The 16194-nt window shown below is 42.4% G+C and overlaps 1 protein-coding gene across 1 annotated transcript in view; it reads right to left on the bottom strand.

Moving 5' to 3' along the window:
• SUSD6 (sushi domain containing 6) overlaps window positions 1–13472 on the bottom strand; it is a 48795-nt gene extending 35323 nt beyond the window's left edge. Inside the window, exon 1 of the mRNA XM_004681744.2 lies at window positions 13277–13472. Coding sequence (XP_004681801.1) covers window positions 13277–13397 — 121 coding nt within the window. The 5' untranslated portion in view covers window positions 13398–13472. The remainder of the gene's footprint in view (window positions 1–13276) is intronic.
• Window positions 13473–16194: the final 2722 nt, after the last annotated feature.

The following is a 16194-nucleotide window of genomic DNA, read 5'->3' on the forward strand; positions in this document are numbered from 1 at the left end:
AAAATTAATGGAACCATCAAGTTTGATGAATTCACTTAAAATTAATTAAAGTCAATGTCAATCTTTTCCTGTTTCAAAGATGTTGGGCTAGTCTGTGCTTGAACTGCCTGAAAACAGCCCAGACAGGAGCAGAGGGCTAAATGACAATTAACCAAGGCAGGAAAAACTACCCTTTGTACCCCCCCAACCCCCAACCCGGGCTGATGAGACAGGACATGCTAATTCTCTCCAAGTCCAGAAATCTGCCAATACAAACAGCAGAAAATAAGGACAGAAAACAGAGTCAAACACAATCAGAAGAACAGCAAACACTCCTAGGCTAATGAACACACTGTAACTTGCAGTTACCCTAGACAAAGTGGGCAGAAAAGTAAAAAAAAAAAATCTGGACATGCTCCTCACACAGGGTTTAGCTGGGTCTGTTTGGATCTCCTTGGGCAAACCCTAACACATTCAGACTATAAATATTGATAGCTAGTTTTGCCAGACTAGAGTTCCAGTAAGACACAGGAGGTAAAGGAGAAGAGATGAGACTGAGGAGAGGTAGGAGGGAGGAGAGCAAAGAAGGAAAGTTACACAAAGTTATACAAAGAAAGGAGAAAACGAGAGAGGAAAAGAGGAACAGAGATATCACTTTCTACTCTATACTGACACCAGCCTACCATGAACACCACCAGGCATTGGAGAATGTGGATTAACAATCCTGAGCACACCGATAACAAACTGATTAGATGGCCTGTAAAAACCTGCTGCTGAATGTGATCTGGAGCAAAGGGACCAGGACAACAGGATGCCAAGTCATTCCTCTCTAAGCACAGGTTTTATGGAAGCAACATAGCTGCCACTGGGACAGCAATCTGTTTCACAAGCCACCCTCGCCCCCACCCCAGGGGAATCCTAAATACACTCAAATCTGAGATCCAGTGGTGCATATAATCTCTAAGATTCAGCCAGCTAGTTCACTTACAAGTCTGTGGCTCCTGACTGGCACACTTGAATGACTTAAGAATTTCAAGCCTAGAGGTCCATATGGTTGCCATTAGAGGAAAGAAAAGCTTCCCAACTTAAAGTATCCTTCTACTTCCTTGTGCACAAAGGCATGTAAACTGAAGATGAAACTGTCCTTTAAGTGCTGACAAAAAGCAGGAAAACATAGTGTAATGACCCTGAAGGGCCTTACCCAGTAATGTGGGAACAAATGTAAAAAACTAGCTCTTTGGCTGGTAAGATCAGTCTTCAGAGGGGACAAAGTCGGTCAAAGGGCCTAGGCCTCTCTATGAAAATGGGATTGACAAGAGCCAATCTAGACACAGAGGTTCCTGAACCCACCTCCAGGGTGTTTTTTAATGGTCCGCTTGTTCTCTTTTCACTTTCTTCTTTATCTCAGGAATGAGGCATAATCATTATTGGGTTGTCAGAAAAACCAAAACTTTTTTTTACTTTTCAAGCAAACGTGCCATCATGACTTTTCCAACAACCCAATACTTGGTGGTTCAACATTTAGATTTAAATTTCTCATATTTGGAATCCAAACCCAAGATTTGGGTTCTATTAGAAATTTTAGTTTCATCCTGTATATAAAGGGGCTATTAAAGGCCAGCCTCTTGCAATTAATGATTAGTGTTCATTGTTTTTTGTGCCATTCAGAAAAGAGATGTTAAATAAAATAACATTATAATAATCTTTTACATTGAAATAGATTTTTATTATTTACCCAGCACTTTTAGATAGATCTCATTTAATCATACTATTTACAATCTTAATTATTCTTGCAAGGCCAGGGTCTGCCATTACTGATAACAGAATTTCTGAATGCTGAGTGGGAGAGGAACCTAAAGACTAGATTCTAAACTGCCTAACAACAAGCAAAGGACAGGTTCCTTTGATGAAAGTCAGTCTAAAGAAAATGGAGACCCATCTCCATTTTCTTTTAAGTCACAATTCACTACCCCACCACTACACACACACACACACACACACACACACACACACACACACCAAATCATAGTCCTCATCTTAAGATCTCCAATTTTCCCAGCCTCTTCAAGATAACAAGTTCCTAAATTATCTGAACACCCCAGATGTAACGGTTCTTCCAGATGTAACGGTTCTTCCACTCTTTTTCCTTCCCCAATCAATCAAGAGCCTCCCACACTCTTTAGCCTCCTCATGAAATTTCTGACTAGAGCTAAGACCCACATGGGACCCCATGCAGTGTGTCAGATTGCTTGAAATACAGAATTCCAGTTTTAGATATGCTCCCCTACAGACTTGCTGGGCTAAGGCGAGGATGAGAGTCAAGTTCTGGAGGGGCCTGTCCTGAGTGACCCCTCCCCTCAGGTAAGGCTGGAAAGGCAACCTCATTTAGTCACTTCCTGTTCCTGTGGGCAAAGAAGAAACCAACTGTCATTCTTCTCATCCCCAGTCTTCTCACACAACTTATCATAAACACACCCTCCTCCAGTCTGTATAGACTCACTCAATCCTACTCCATTAACTGGTATTTGTTTTTTTCTTTAAATATTATTTTTTGAAAGGTTTATTTATCTATCTATGCATATGAGAACTGGGGTACAGGCCAGAGGTGTGGGGGTCAGAGGATTCACAAGAGACAGAGTGGAAAGCAGAACAGGCAGATCTATGGAAATACACTCCTGAGGGGAGCAGTGGGCAAGACAGGAGGTCTGCTGTGCCATGTGGGTCAGCTCCCTCGAACTGGTGCTGCAGTGGCTACAGATCACTTCACAGTGCTGCACTTTAACCCACGGCACCACCAGGGAGGGCCCTTCTTTAAATCTTAGATCCTGTGAACATTCTAACACCCAACTTATTCCTCTTCCTCATTCTCCTCCTTCCTCTCCCCAACTCAACTGTGACAGAGCATCTGCCTCCATCTGCAGTAGGTGTTACCTCTGGGGTGCTTTCCCCAAACTGTTTTAGAAAAACTATTTAATATTCAGCCAAATCTCTGAATTCTCAGTTAAGGCTAACTTTATTTTTCCCTTTTGAAACCACAGTTTTCAAACATACTCTACCAAAGCAGAGACCACTCATTCATTCACCAGGGTAATGGCAAAAGATACAAAACATTGGACTTACAGTTTCAAAAGAAGTGACATGGCAAGTTCCAAAAGAAGGGAGTGCAAAGGGAAGCAGAGCAGACACTGTAAAGCTCCCTCTCCTCCCTTCAGACTCCCCCATCATGGTGGCCAGGCCTGCTACTAGTAAGATGCCACAGCTGATGAAGTGCAACCCAAATGATATGTTACTGATTTCATCAACTTTAAGAAATTTGCTCAAAATGACACCGTACTTAGTGGTTGAACTCGGATTCTAAATAGCCTATCTGGCCAAAGACAGTGCATTCTTAACTTTCCTGTACCATTTGACTCCTGCAGTTACTCATTCCTACTTGCCTTTCTATCTTGTTGTGGAATTCTCTTCCTCATAAAAGTCTTCCACAGCCATCATAATCCAGGTCAGAAGCTCCTCTATAGTGCAATGACTTCCCTGACCATATCATGTAGCACAGGAAATTGTTGTATTTTCAGTAGCTGGCACAGTCTTGGCACTCAACAAGAATCACAATTATGGGGCCTCCCCGGTGGTACAGGGATTGAAGACACAGCACTATCAAGCTATCACCAGCCACTGCAGCATGAGTTCAATCCCTGCCCAATCAGGGAGCTGACCCACATGGTGCAACAGACCTCTCCTGTCTCACCTACTATTTCCCTCAGCAGTGTAGTCCATCAATCTGCCTATTCTACTTCCCACTCTCTCTGGTGAATCCTTTCACCCTGGTACCTCTGGTCTACACCTCAGTTCTTATATGCATAAATAAATCTTAAAAAAAAAAGAATCATTAAATATTTGTGAAATAAATCAGAGAGTTAAACCATCCACTCTGCATTCTTCCTGAGATACAACAGCCCTCCTCTCATGGACGTGGTGTAAGGACCAAACCACACATAATAGCTCCATCAAGTTTCGGTTCAGTCAGTTTCTGGTCCCAGATAGCCTACTGTCCTTCCTGCCTATCTAAGTCAACACATATTTGCTCCTGAAAATACTAAACCCAACACTCCTTAGAGCAAGTCTATAGCATTTATGTGTAACAATTTGCAGAACAAAGGGTTCAGCTTCACCTGAACTGCAAATCCCAGAAATCTTAATGGGTTACCCGATTTACTCAAATCAAAGACAGTCAAAATTCTAAGAACGTGAATCCTATTAATAGGGAAACGTCTAGAGCATCCTCCTAAGAAAAAGACTAAGACTAGGAGCTCTCACTAGTTTGATTAAACAAATACACACAAAGTCTACTCTCCTTCCTTTAGACCTTAATAATTCTGAGGGTAAGGGGACAGTGGTATCTTAAGAGAGGAAACTTTGAACTGGATCCTTAAAGATGAAAACAAATACGAGAGGGAAGAGAAGAGGCAGGATTCCAGCCACAGGAAGAACAGGGTGAGAATAGGTTTTAAGGTGTGAAAATGTTTGCTAATGTACAGAGAAAGGGGAAAAAGGAGTCCCCTAGACTTGACCTAAGGGACAGATGTAAAGGGAGCTGTGGCTGCAATACTAGTGGGTAAGGAAGGGAAGTCAAATGCACACCACCCACCAGCTCGTCTTTAATGTCAGGATATATTTTAGAGCCAGCTAGTTTTCACATGCATCCCTCCGCATACCGTCACTCCCCACCAGTGATAGAAGCCTACTTCTCCTTCCTTTCAAACTCAAAAGGACCCACACTTGGTTCAAAGTATCTTCACTCAAGTGAAAGTCAGGACACTCTTCAATGAACTCATCTGGGCAGCCTGCTAGGTTCCACTCCTCTCCCCTCAAAAGATCCTTACCACCTGGAACACGAGCCACTTTTATAGGCTTCTCAACTCCCCCCAAAAGCTAGGCACAGAATCTTATAAATCAGCAGGAAGGTCCCATACATTGCTGCTCCTCTCTGGACTTCAGATTCGTACTGCTTATCCTCACATACAGAATGGGCCATGATTCTACATAATCCTCCTGAGGGCCATGCACCCATAGAGCACCTTCTCCAGCATGTGCTTGTCTTTTTGGGTCTACCTGGGATGATCACTGGTCTGTTACAAGCAAAGTACACAGGACATCCCTGCCTACAAAACCAAGAACTAAGTTTGAGAGACATCTATATAGAAGATCTCAAAGATCAGAGACTAAGGGCTCTGTGTGTGAAGGGCATAAAGCTGAGAAACACACAACCTACTGAAGTTAACAGTTAACTTCATGGGCTACTAGTCAGCAATTCTGAGCAACCATGCATGGTCACTGCCCTCCATGGAGCTGCTCTGGTTCACCACTGGCTCCTGTTGATCTGGTCTCCAAAGTAATGTGATTAACAAAGAAGCAGAAGCAACCAAGGTTCCTCTCCTATCTGCCCCTGCACCAAGCTGTGCTGAGACCAGTGCTCAGTAAACACTGACAGGCACTCTGCCCACTCAGTCCTGTCTGGTGTGTGACAACCTCAAGGATATTCTCTTGGGCCTCCCACCAGTGCCAGAGTCAACAAGGTCAAACTGTCAGAAAACAAGCCAATAACAATAACACAGGTCCTGCCCTCTCCCAAGGAGACATGTGTCTACTACATGTTAAGAACCGATGGCTAGACCCTTTGTATTTCATAAAATGTCACTTATCACTCAGAATAGTAAAGGTTATAGCAGAATTTTTTTTAACACTGTTTGTACTTGGCCATAACTTCCTGAAACACATTTCCCCTCCTGGGATGAAACATCTAAAAATACTTTTGTGAATAAAAAAACAAGCTTTGCAGAAAAGAAATCTTTAAGAGAATCCGTTCATATCCCCCTGCTTTATTTCCCAGGACTTTTAAACGATTAAACACTGTACTTTAAAAGTTGTGACTATAGGCAAAACTAACAAATCAAAAAAGTTAAAACACCTCCAGGATGTAGAAAAAAGCTCTTAAAAGAAGAAATACTGCCAAATATAACTCTAAAAAGTAGGGGGATGCTAAAGAATACCAAGTGGAAAGAAGGTAAGAGACTTTTTTATTAAGTTGTATTCTCCATATGTGCTTAGAAATATTTTCAAAGTAATCCTCATCACAGCACAGTGCTGGGGAGATGAAATGTCTTTAAAAGAACAGATACTTGGCAGTCTTAAATTTTGAGGCTTTAAAAAAATGACTCCAAAATTTCCTAACAAATAGCAACTTTGAGGAATCCCAGCTTGGAAATGCCAACATGATGACCTCAGAGAAGAGAATGGCTTCCTTTGAGACTACCTCACTGACCCCCAGGCCCCCCATCACAGAGAAGCATTACCACGCTTTTCCTAATTGTCTTCATGTGGTATTTGAGAATTAGGGAGTCATGAACCTCAGGGATCTAACAACACATTATGTATTGAACTGAATCAGATATAATCCAAGAGATACAGAGGCAAGGCGCACCTTTCCACCCTGATTCTGTCTGAACTAACTGTGATGGTATCAGGAGAGCAGACTGTATCAACTGGTGCTAGAATCTGATCTTCAACTCTGGAGGTTACTTCGTTGCCTGCTAAGCTAACTCCTAAGTGTTAACATATAATATCCTAATCCTTGCAACAATTCTATGAAGTGGGCACTATTCCTATTCCAAGGAAACGCTGACAGGGAGAAGTCAGGAAAATTATCCAAGGAGACAGAGGTAGCAGGAATACAGGTAGTGTCAAACCCAGGCAATCTTGCTCCAGAGCTCATGCTCTTAATCACACTGTAACTTAAAAATGAGGTTCAGAGTTGGAGCATAATGACACATAGATGTTGAACTGAGCTGGATTAGTGACCTTGATGGCACCATGAGAGCTGCAGGTGGCTTTTGTTAGTATTTTAAGGTATTTATAAAGTGACTCCCATTCCACTAGATAAGAAACAGCTCTATGAAAAAATTCCAAACAACCCTTTTTTAAAAAAGGTTTATTTTTAAAATTTATTTATGCACACAAGAACTAGGGTACAGGCCAGAGGAACAGAGGGCACGGGGGTGGGGGGTGGGGTGAGAGGATTCACTAGGGAGCAGTGGGTGAGATAAGAGAGGTCTGCTGCACCATGTGAATCAGCTCCCTTGCTGGGGATTAAACTCATGCTGCAGTGGCTGCAGATAGCTGGATAGTGATGTGTCTTTAACTGCAGTGCCACGAGGGAGGCCCAGGATAATCCTTTTTTGAATAGGAAGTTATAATCTCACCTCCATCTTCCTAGTGATTTCAGATTTCCATTTAGGTTGTTTTAATTAAGAAGAGGTAGGTGAACAGGGCTGGGAGGAATCAGCAGTTGGTACACCTCTCACTGACAACGCAGTTCTGAAGGTTCCTCTAAATGCTGCCATCCCTCTGGGACCCAAAGCTAAACATGATGCAGACCAAGGTCACTCCTGAACTAGTCACAGTGCAGGCAGCAGCCACACCAACACAAGTGACCTGAAATGGGAGGGTCACTGACACCCTCTACACATCGGCTTGACATTGAGGAAAAGACTCTCCCACTGGGTAAGAGGTAAAGAGGAGTTCATCTAGGGCCTCCCCAGTGGCACAAGGGGTTAAGTCTCAGCACTATCAAACTCTCAGCAGCCAATGCAGCAAAGTTCCATCCCTGGCCAGGGAGCTGACCCACATGGCACAGCAGACCTCTCCTGTCTTGCCCACTGCTTCCCTCAGCAGTGTATTTCAGTAGAACTGCTCTTCACTCTGTCTCTGCTGAATCTTCTCACCCCTCTTCATGCCCCCCACACACTCACTCCTGGCATACATCCCAACCCTTGTATGCATAAATAAATTTTTCACACCTTTAAAAAAAATTCATCTACAAATCCACCAAAAATAAAGACTTTAAGTAGCAATCCTAATTTTTATTTGTACCTTGTGACTCTATTTTGCAGAAAAGAGGTAGATAAGAAGGATAACCTCCAACCTCCTAAGTTAGGCTGCGGGGCACCTACCCACCAAGATCTACTTAAAGTACTCCAGAAGTGGATTTCTTGGTTTCTTATATTCAAAGTTACAATGTAAGGCTGGCACCATGTGCTTGCAATGTTCTAAACATCCTATTACACTTAGCCTGCTAAGGATAATTTCTCAATCTTTTCATGATGCCAGGGTTCAAAAAGCCCTATAATGACCTATCCAGTCTCCTACCACAATCCCCAAGTCTTTTTATAGTCACAGGTAATTACACCACAGAGAAATTACATCACTTTGTCAGCAGTGTTTGCAGCTGACAGGAAGATGCTCTGCGGATGTTTTGGGAACTACATCCTCATTTAGCAAACAATTTGCTGTGGTCCCCATTGTTTCTTTCCAAGAATAGAACCACCTTGGCAAACCGTGTGCCTCAACTTGGAACTAAACAACCAAGAGCCATTGTAGATGAGAACAGAAACAACCAGAGGGAAACATGTTAACCCAGAGTTGACTCCTGTGTCCTTTATCCAGGGAAGAAAACACAGATGATATCTTTCTTCCTCTCAAAATAACCCTCTAGAGATGGATTTGAGTGCTCTAGTAGGGTGACACAACTCTCAGAGAAGCCTTACACTCAGCACAGGTAGCATAGTTCTCAGCAGACATGGACAAGACAAACGGCACAAATTCTAGCCTGCTTTACCTTCAACAACCTACCTAAGAGCAAGTTATCTTGCTGCTGTCTGCCTCAGTTTCTCATTTATAAAATGGTTAATAACAACCATCTAGCTCAGAGGCATTCTGGGAGTCTTAAAAGAAAACACAGAACCTGGCATATGAATAGTATTCTATCTGCATCAATTTCCTGCCTGACCTCTCTTTTCAGCACTGGGTACATTATCGCTGCCTCCAGGTCCCTTTAGAAATGGTGAGGTGAGCCAGGGCCACCTGCCAACATCTCTCTGTCACAGCAATGTTAAAGGCCAACGCCACATCATCCTGCTGAGAGCCGGGTTCTCAACATTTTCCATCTTGAATGAACATTAACTGCCTGGCTTTCTGACTGGTATGTAGAAGTGCAGATGGCTGTTTTCCCTGCCCTTTTAAAATTGCTTTAGGTGCTTGTGTGCTGTTCAACATGACCTGAAATATGGCAACATTCTAAGGAATGGGAGAAAAAATCAGAAATCAGTAAATTACTGAGTTTTTTCAGGAAATTTGTTCAGGCAAGGAGAAGAAACTCCAAAGCGTTATATATGAGTTAGCAAGCCAGTAGCATCAAACTACGCAACTATCAAACAATAAGCATTCTGGAAGGCTAAGGGGATTTCTTAAACAACCAACCCTTCCTCAACTAGCAAGGTTTGACATCACTTAGCAGATCCTTATGCCCAACCCAGAGTGGCTCTGCATCTTCAGTTTTGTTTTTTAAAGACAGCAAAGGGTATCATTTGCATAAAGTCTCCTGCCCAGCATGACTCAACAGTTGGTCACAAACCAACTCTGTTGTTATTTGGGAACACACCACCCATTTGATATGCCAGTGCCCTCCAATCATTTTTATTAGTCTATACAACACCAGCCTAGCATTCTTGAGGATCTTGTTTTGTTTTACAGGAGATACAAAATGGTCATGTGATTTGCTTAAGGTCATACACATTTCATAAGCTCTCAGGTAAAGGGAAGGGGCTGTTATCTGCAAGAAGCTGTTAGTTGGAATCCTGATTCAAAGAAAAACAAATTGGGTAGAATGAGCATAGATTTTTTAATTCTGGTCTTCCCCTCACAGGATGTGACCTGGTGTGAAGAATAAGAAATGCTTCGTTTGCTCCTCTTAAAAAGGAAATTTTCAACAGATTCTCTCCATACACACTAAAGGAATAAACAAGGGGGAAGCTGGACCCAATGTCTCTCTAACACCTCCTTTTAACACCAAATCCTAAGGAAAAACCAGGAGGGAAACTTTAACCCCAAACATGGCATAACTACCCTGAACTCTCTGGTGTCTTTTCATACTTGATTCTTTTCTTTTAAACCTAAGCAATATGACAAAGAGTAGGGGTGATTGTGGCATTTATGAGGAGACTATACAGATGAATTATCCCTCTCAGGGCAAATTCTTAGCTATATCCAGTAGGACTCTCAATTATGAATTTGCATTGACACACAGCATATTTATGTTCTACTAGAGTTCAATGGATAACAGGGTTGGATATTTTATAAGTGCTTGATTTTTTTTAAAAGATTTATTTATTTATGCATATAAGAGCTGGGCTATAGGACAGAGGTGGAGGGAGGGTAAGAGGATTCACCAGAGACAGAGTGAGGAACATAATGGTGGAATGCCTAAAAATACACTTACTGGGGAGAGTAGCAGATATGACAGGAGAGGTCTGCTGTGTTATGTGGGTCACCTCCCTGGCCAGGGTTCAAACTCATACGACAGTGGTTGCAGACAGCTTCACAGTGCTAAGACCTAACCCCTGTGCCACCAGGGAGGCCCAGTGCTTGATTTTTAAATACTTCAGAACAGGTGATACAGGGCAGCTATAGGAGAAGGTTAATAAAGACAGGAAGAAGAAGGAAATTTTCTAAAACTGAATTGCTTTTCTTTAACTTCACAGTATCTGAGAGTCTTGGTTTCTTGGCAAACTTATTTGTCACACTGCTCACAGCATTCACAACCATTCAGGTGTGTTCTGGGTTTCAGGCCAAGGCACTGGTACCTACTTCCTCTAGAAGCCACTCCAGAAAGAGGGATAACAACTACTTGGTGCTCTAGATCTAGTGAAACCCCATCTCCTACCTGCACTGGTACACATTTCTCCATATTCAGAGAGTTAAGAAATACTTAAGAGATTGGGGATAGCAATGAAGGAGGATTCTTTGCAGATGGGGAGGGAAAAAAGCACCAGAGCCCACTCTCCCATCCTGGTCTGAGGCTATACCACAGACATACATTTTCCACACTGGAGAATAATAATCCCTTTATCCAGTCAGTCTGGAACAATCAGCCCCTGGTAATTGATTTCAGACCTTGAATGGAAAGTTGGGAAGGTGTGGGTACAGTTGGAGAAGGGGCCGGAAGATGGGAGGAGGCGGAGGTGGCGCCCTTAAAAGGAGAGGGGTGGTAGGAGAGATGAAGCCAAATCAGTTAAGAAACAGAAGGCAGATGCTCTGTCTCTAATACGACCATGGAATATGCCAGGACAGCTTCCCCAGAAAAGGCTTGGAAGAAGCTGGTCATTGTGGTAGAACAGGCACAAGGCCAGCTTCTGGTATGGCCTTACAATTAGCTGGTCCATAGACCCTGGGTACGTACACAACCTCTGAAGCCCAGAGGTTGGGACAAACCTCTTCTATAAAGGGTCAAACCTTTTAAAGTCTAAATATTTTAGGCAGGGGAGGGCTAAATCACAAGTATTCAATACTGCCCTGCCATTGTAGCACAAAAGCAACCATAGACAACAGACAATATATACATAAATGAACATTACTATGATCCAATGAAATGTGATTTACAGACAATGAAATATGAGTCTCATAATTTTGACATTTCACAAAATACTCATCTTTTGATTTTTTTCGTCAGTCATTTAAAAATATAAAAACTATTCTCAGCTTGCAGGCCACACAAAAGCAGGTAGGAACTAGTCTTTGGACCAGTTTGCAACTCCTGCTCCAGAGTTACAGTGGCAAACAAGACCAGGCCTCTCTCTCACTGGTTCAGTGACTACTACCTTACCCATTCTAGAGGTCTCCTCTGGCTCCAATCGCCCTGTGAATGCAGCCCCAGTTTATCTTGTTGCACACTATGTAGTTCAGCTTTATTTTCCTTTGAAATCTCGTAACTACAATGCCCCACCATTGGTGGCTCTTTTGAACTGTGCCAGGGGCTCCTCAGAGCCAAGAAGTCTCAGGTAAAAGGGAAAGGTTTGAGCTTCGTGTCAGAATCGGGTGAGGCAGATGCCGCAGAAGAGGGTATCTGTAGGTGGGTGGTGAGAAAGGCTATGATAAAACAACAGAATCAGTAATTGCTTCTCCCAACATTCAGAGGAAATATTATTAGATGAGATTGCACCATTACATATGTGTTGGGTAACGGGAATAGGAATTCACAGAAATGGAGTGAAAGAGACAATATGAAACAATGGAGATGCTAAAATAGGAGCTTCCCTGGGAGCCTAGCAGTTAAATCTCAGCGCCATCACCACCATGACTTGAGTTCTATCTCCAGTCTATGGCACAGCTCTCCTATCTTGCCCACTGCTCCCCTTAGCAGTATATTCAGTCTATTTTAGTCTGTCCACCTGTTCTGCTCCCTACTCTGTTTCTGGTGAATCCTCTTACCTCCTACACTTTTGTCCTACATTCCAGTTCTTCTATGAAAAAAAAAAAAAAGCCACAAAATACCACACAACTCTCAGCCCCCTCCAAGTTTCATACCAGAAATTAGCTGGATCTCTCTCTAGGGGAGAATATCCAAAGAAAACTACCATAAATGCCTGGTGAGGGCATCATTACTGGTACCAGTGAAAATCATATTGAGACCCCTAGAGGTAACTGCAGATACAGAAGAAGATCCTAGAGCAACACCCAGAGACCTATAGTACACACCCAAATATGGCCTTTCTAAAAATGATGCCAGGTCTAGGGGACCACATGAAGAGAAACTACAAAGGTTGTTGTTGAAGACAATCAGCTCATACAAACTCAAAAATGGTTATATTTCTAACCCGTTAAGGCTATTCCAGCTCACCATCTTCAATCAGAAAGTCCTTGAAATCATAAAAATATACACTGAGGGAGATAGATGTGATCATAATGTCTATCCAGTTCAACCCTTTCATTTTACACAAGGAGAAACTGACCCTTAGAGTAGCTAAGTGGCTTGTGCAAAAATCACAAGCCACTGGTGTCAGGGATGAGTTTCTGCTTTCACTAAATTACAACCTCTGTACTCATTCTGAGAAAAAGCAAAGAAACACAAGAAACAAATAATAAAGAGCTACCAATCATTAAGAGTTTATTGTGCTACCCCAGTAAATCTTCACAGCCATTCTGAGACAGGGGGTAGTAATGTCATCACCAGTAGGTTCCTATATAGTCCCCTCAGGCTATATAGTTCATTTGGCCCCTCGGTGCAGCAACCCCAGGACTGGCTCCTAGCTACCATAGCACAAACATCCCATCCCTCAACACCCTTTACCCTCAACCACCACCTTGCTTTCCCTGCAACAGCCTCCTAGACAGAGTCCCAGTCCCAGCCTTTGGGAGAAAGCATGGCATTTTTTCCCCTCCGACACACAGATGACAAGCCAAGACTTACCTGAGGCAAGTCCGTCTCCAAGGAGGGTGCTGAGGATCACCAGTGGAAAGAATAATCCATGTCCCACAGAGGCCAAAGCAAACAAGGAGATGCTCTTTGGTACTATCCTGCCATGGCACATCTTTTATCCGTCCAAGTTATTTTTAAAAGAAAAAATTTAAAAGCCAGAAGAATTCTGAAGTCAGCCAGGGGTAGATTCGCCTATAAAAAAACAAACAATAATATAAGAAAAACCTTTAACCACAAATTAGTTAGAATAGGCACCTGGGTAAGGAAGCTATTAATCACATACAACGTTGAAAGAATTCTAGTAAATTAATTCCTTGCTGCCAGGAGAAGACACATGCACCTAAGTGGCTTTCTGACTCCTCTTGGGGAAATGCCAAGGCCTGCAGCAAGCTGCCTGCAGTGTCAGGGAACCCAATCCTTCTTATAGGACAAGGAGAGAGTGCTGGCTCACCTGGAGCTTGTGAGGCCCCACAGAGCTCTCAGAAACTGCCCAGCTTGCCTGCCTGCCTGAGGCTCCAGCAGAAAGGAAGAGAGAGGCAGCTGTTGACACAGAGCTGCTACACCTCTGAGTCAGGCTTTGTCTTTGCCATTTGGACTCTGAGCAACTTCAACTATCCAAAAGGAAAAAAAAAAAAAAATAGAGAACACGTGTCTTAAAAGGGAGAAATACACCGCCTAGAGAAGGAATGCAGCAGTGGGAGCCAAGGGCCCCTGGCTTGGCCGGCTGAACCACCAAAGGCTGGATGAGCCCCTGAGCATCTGACTCTGACTCTATAGTCATGAATCCCAAAAATGGACTAATTGAGGCTCACCCAACACCTGTGATTCCAGAGGCCACACTTGTCAACTGTTCCAGACAGTGATTGGGAGGAGGGAGGAAAGACTGTAATTGTTAATTAGCCCCCCTACCCTACCGTCACTTTAGTTTAAAAGACTTCAGAAGAGTGGGAACCACTATCTTTCACAAACTCAAGGGTCAAGATTCTTAAGTTTTGTCTACATTCCTTCAAGAAGTAGGTGGGTTGATGATACGTTATGTGGGCCTATTATATTTTAATTAACTCTTGATCTCATTTGTTCTAGGTTTATAACACCTATTCCAAATAATAAGATCACACTTCCTTTTTAATTTCTACACACATCCTTCTCCATTAATAAGGTTTTATGAACATGGATAAGGGAACCTGTCATCTACTGGCTTAATAAAGGCTGTCCTGGAGACTCTGCCTGGAAGGTTAATCAGACCTGATTAATTCATGTCTGAAGCTTCAATTTCTACCTTGTTACCCTTCTAAAGAAGATAACTGCAAACAGCAGCATGAGTTGTCTTAGTCCAAAGGACCAACAATTATGAGGGTCTCAATGAATATGAGCCAAGACTCAAGAATAAAGCAGCTGGTCATGAGGTTCTCACCTACTACCCCACACATAGTTGTCACTGAAACAACCTTCTGTCCAAAGCTTTCATCCAGACTCCAATTTGAGTCTTTATAGCTGTAGAACAGAGACAGTTCATAGAGAGGTATAGAAGTGGATCTGTGAATCACCCAAAGCAGCACATAAATCTGCATGTGTGGCGATGCATAGAATTTGTATTACTTTATGTGGCTAGGAAAGGTAGAGTCAGAATGTCAGAATCCAAATCTGTTTCCTCTATTATGACCTTATGGCCAGTTATATAATCCTCTCTTAGCCTCAGTTTCCTCATTTGTATAAGGGGGATAGTATATCTCTACTATCATGGGAGGCCTAGTGAGAATTAGAATCAAACAAAGCACTTGGTACAGTGCCTGACAATTTATGAGTCTTTAGCAAACACTGACAGCTAGTGCTATTGTCATTATTAAGAAGATCAAAGCTGTAGGAATTTGGGAGGTCATCAAATTCCACATCCTCATATGACAGATGATGAAACCAAGGTGTGAAGAAGCCAAAGGATATGCCACTAGTCAGTTAGCAATGGCCCTTTGGTGTTTCAGATACAGCCATAGCAGGTAACCCTACCAGACAGTCATCCCCTTAAGGCAACAATCAGTAGATTATCAAGAATGACACCTGCTTGTGCACATGCACAACAAATATTTCAGTGGTGAATGGATGAGGCCAGATCAGAACAAGGGTTTACGTGTTCTATGCACTAGTGAAGATAATCAGGAAAGAGAACCAGGACAGGGGGTATTAAACACGCTGATAAAGGATGTGTCTAGTACGAGAGTCAAGTGGATCAAAACAAGGGGAGTACAGTATTCATAGCAGAGACTAGGCTAAGGAGTTTATGCTTTTACCCTAAAAAATACGTGAAGCTTACAAGAATTATAAGTAGATTAGTTAAATAAGCAAATTCCTTCAGAAGATCAACCTGAAAGGCATTTTAGGGGATGACCAAATGGTAAACATCTTAAATTTCTTATTTTATAATTGATGTTAAACTCTTCAGAGAGCACTTAATATTATCTGCCCCAAACATCCATATTCTCTGTCAATACTACTTTCAGAATATGTCTCTAGAAGTCACATGTATGCAGTAACAGATACACAGGATAATTACCGCGTGATTTGTGATGGCAAAAGATCAAAAGGGGACTAGTTAAATAAGTTCCCATATATTCATATAATACCATGCAGTGGTTTAAAGAGAACTGGGCAATTCAGTCTTTACTAATGAGTAATTTCCAAAATTAGTACCTGAAGACCATCTGTGCATGTAGATGTATTTTTAAAGGACATACACTTCTTTCAGTATGCACTCAAAATTCCTCTCTGAAATGATGTACAAAAAAACTGGTCATTACGGAGGGAAGCTGAGTGGTTAACAGGGAAGGAGGGGGTGGCAAATCTGGTAAAGGGTGTCAAGACAAATGAAAACTGTACTTTCAGTGGTGATCATGATGTACTTATACAGTTATTGA

Source organism: Condylura cristata, unplaced genomic scaffold (assembly GCF_000260355.1).
Source record: "Condylura cristata isolate star-nosed mole 26May11 unplaced genomic scaffold, ConCri1.0 scaffold00013, whole genome shotgun sequence".
Classification (NCBI taxonomy): Eukaryota; Metazoa; Chordata; class Mammalia; order Eulipotyphla; family Talpidae; genus Condylura; species Condylura cristata.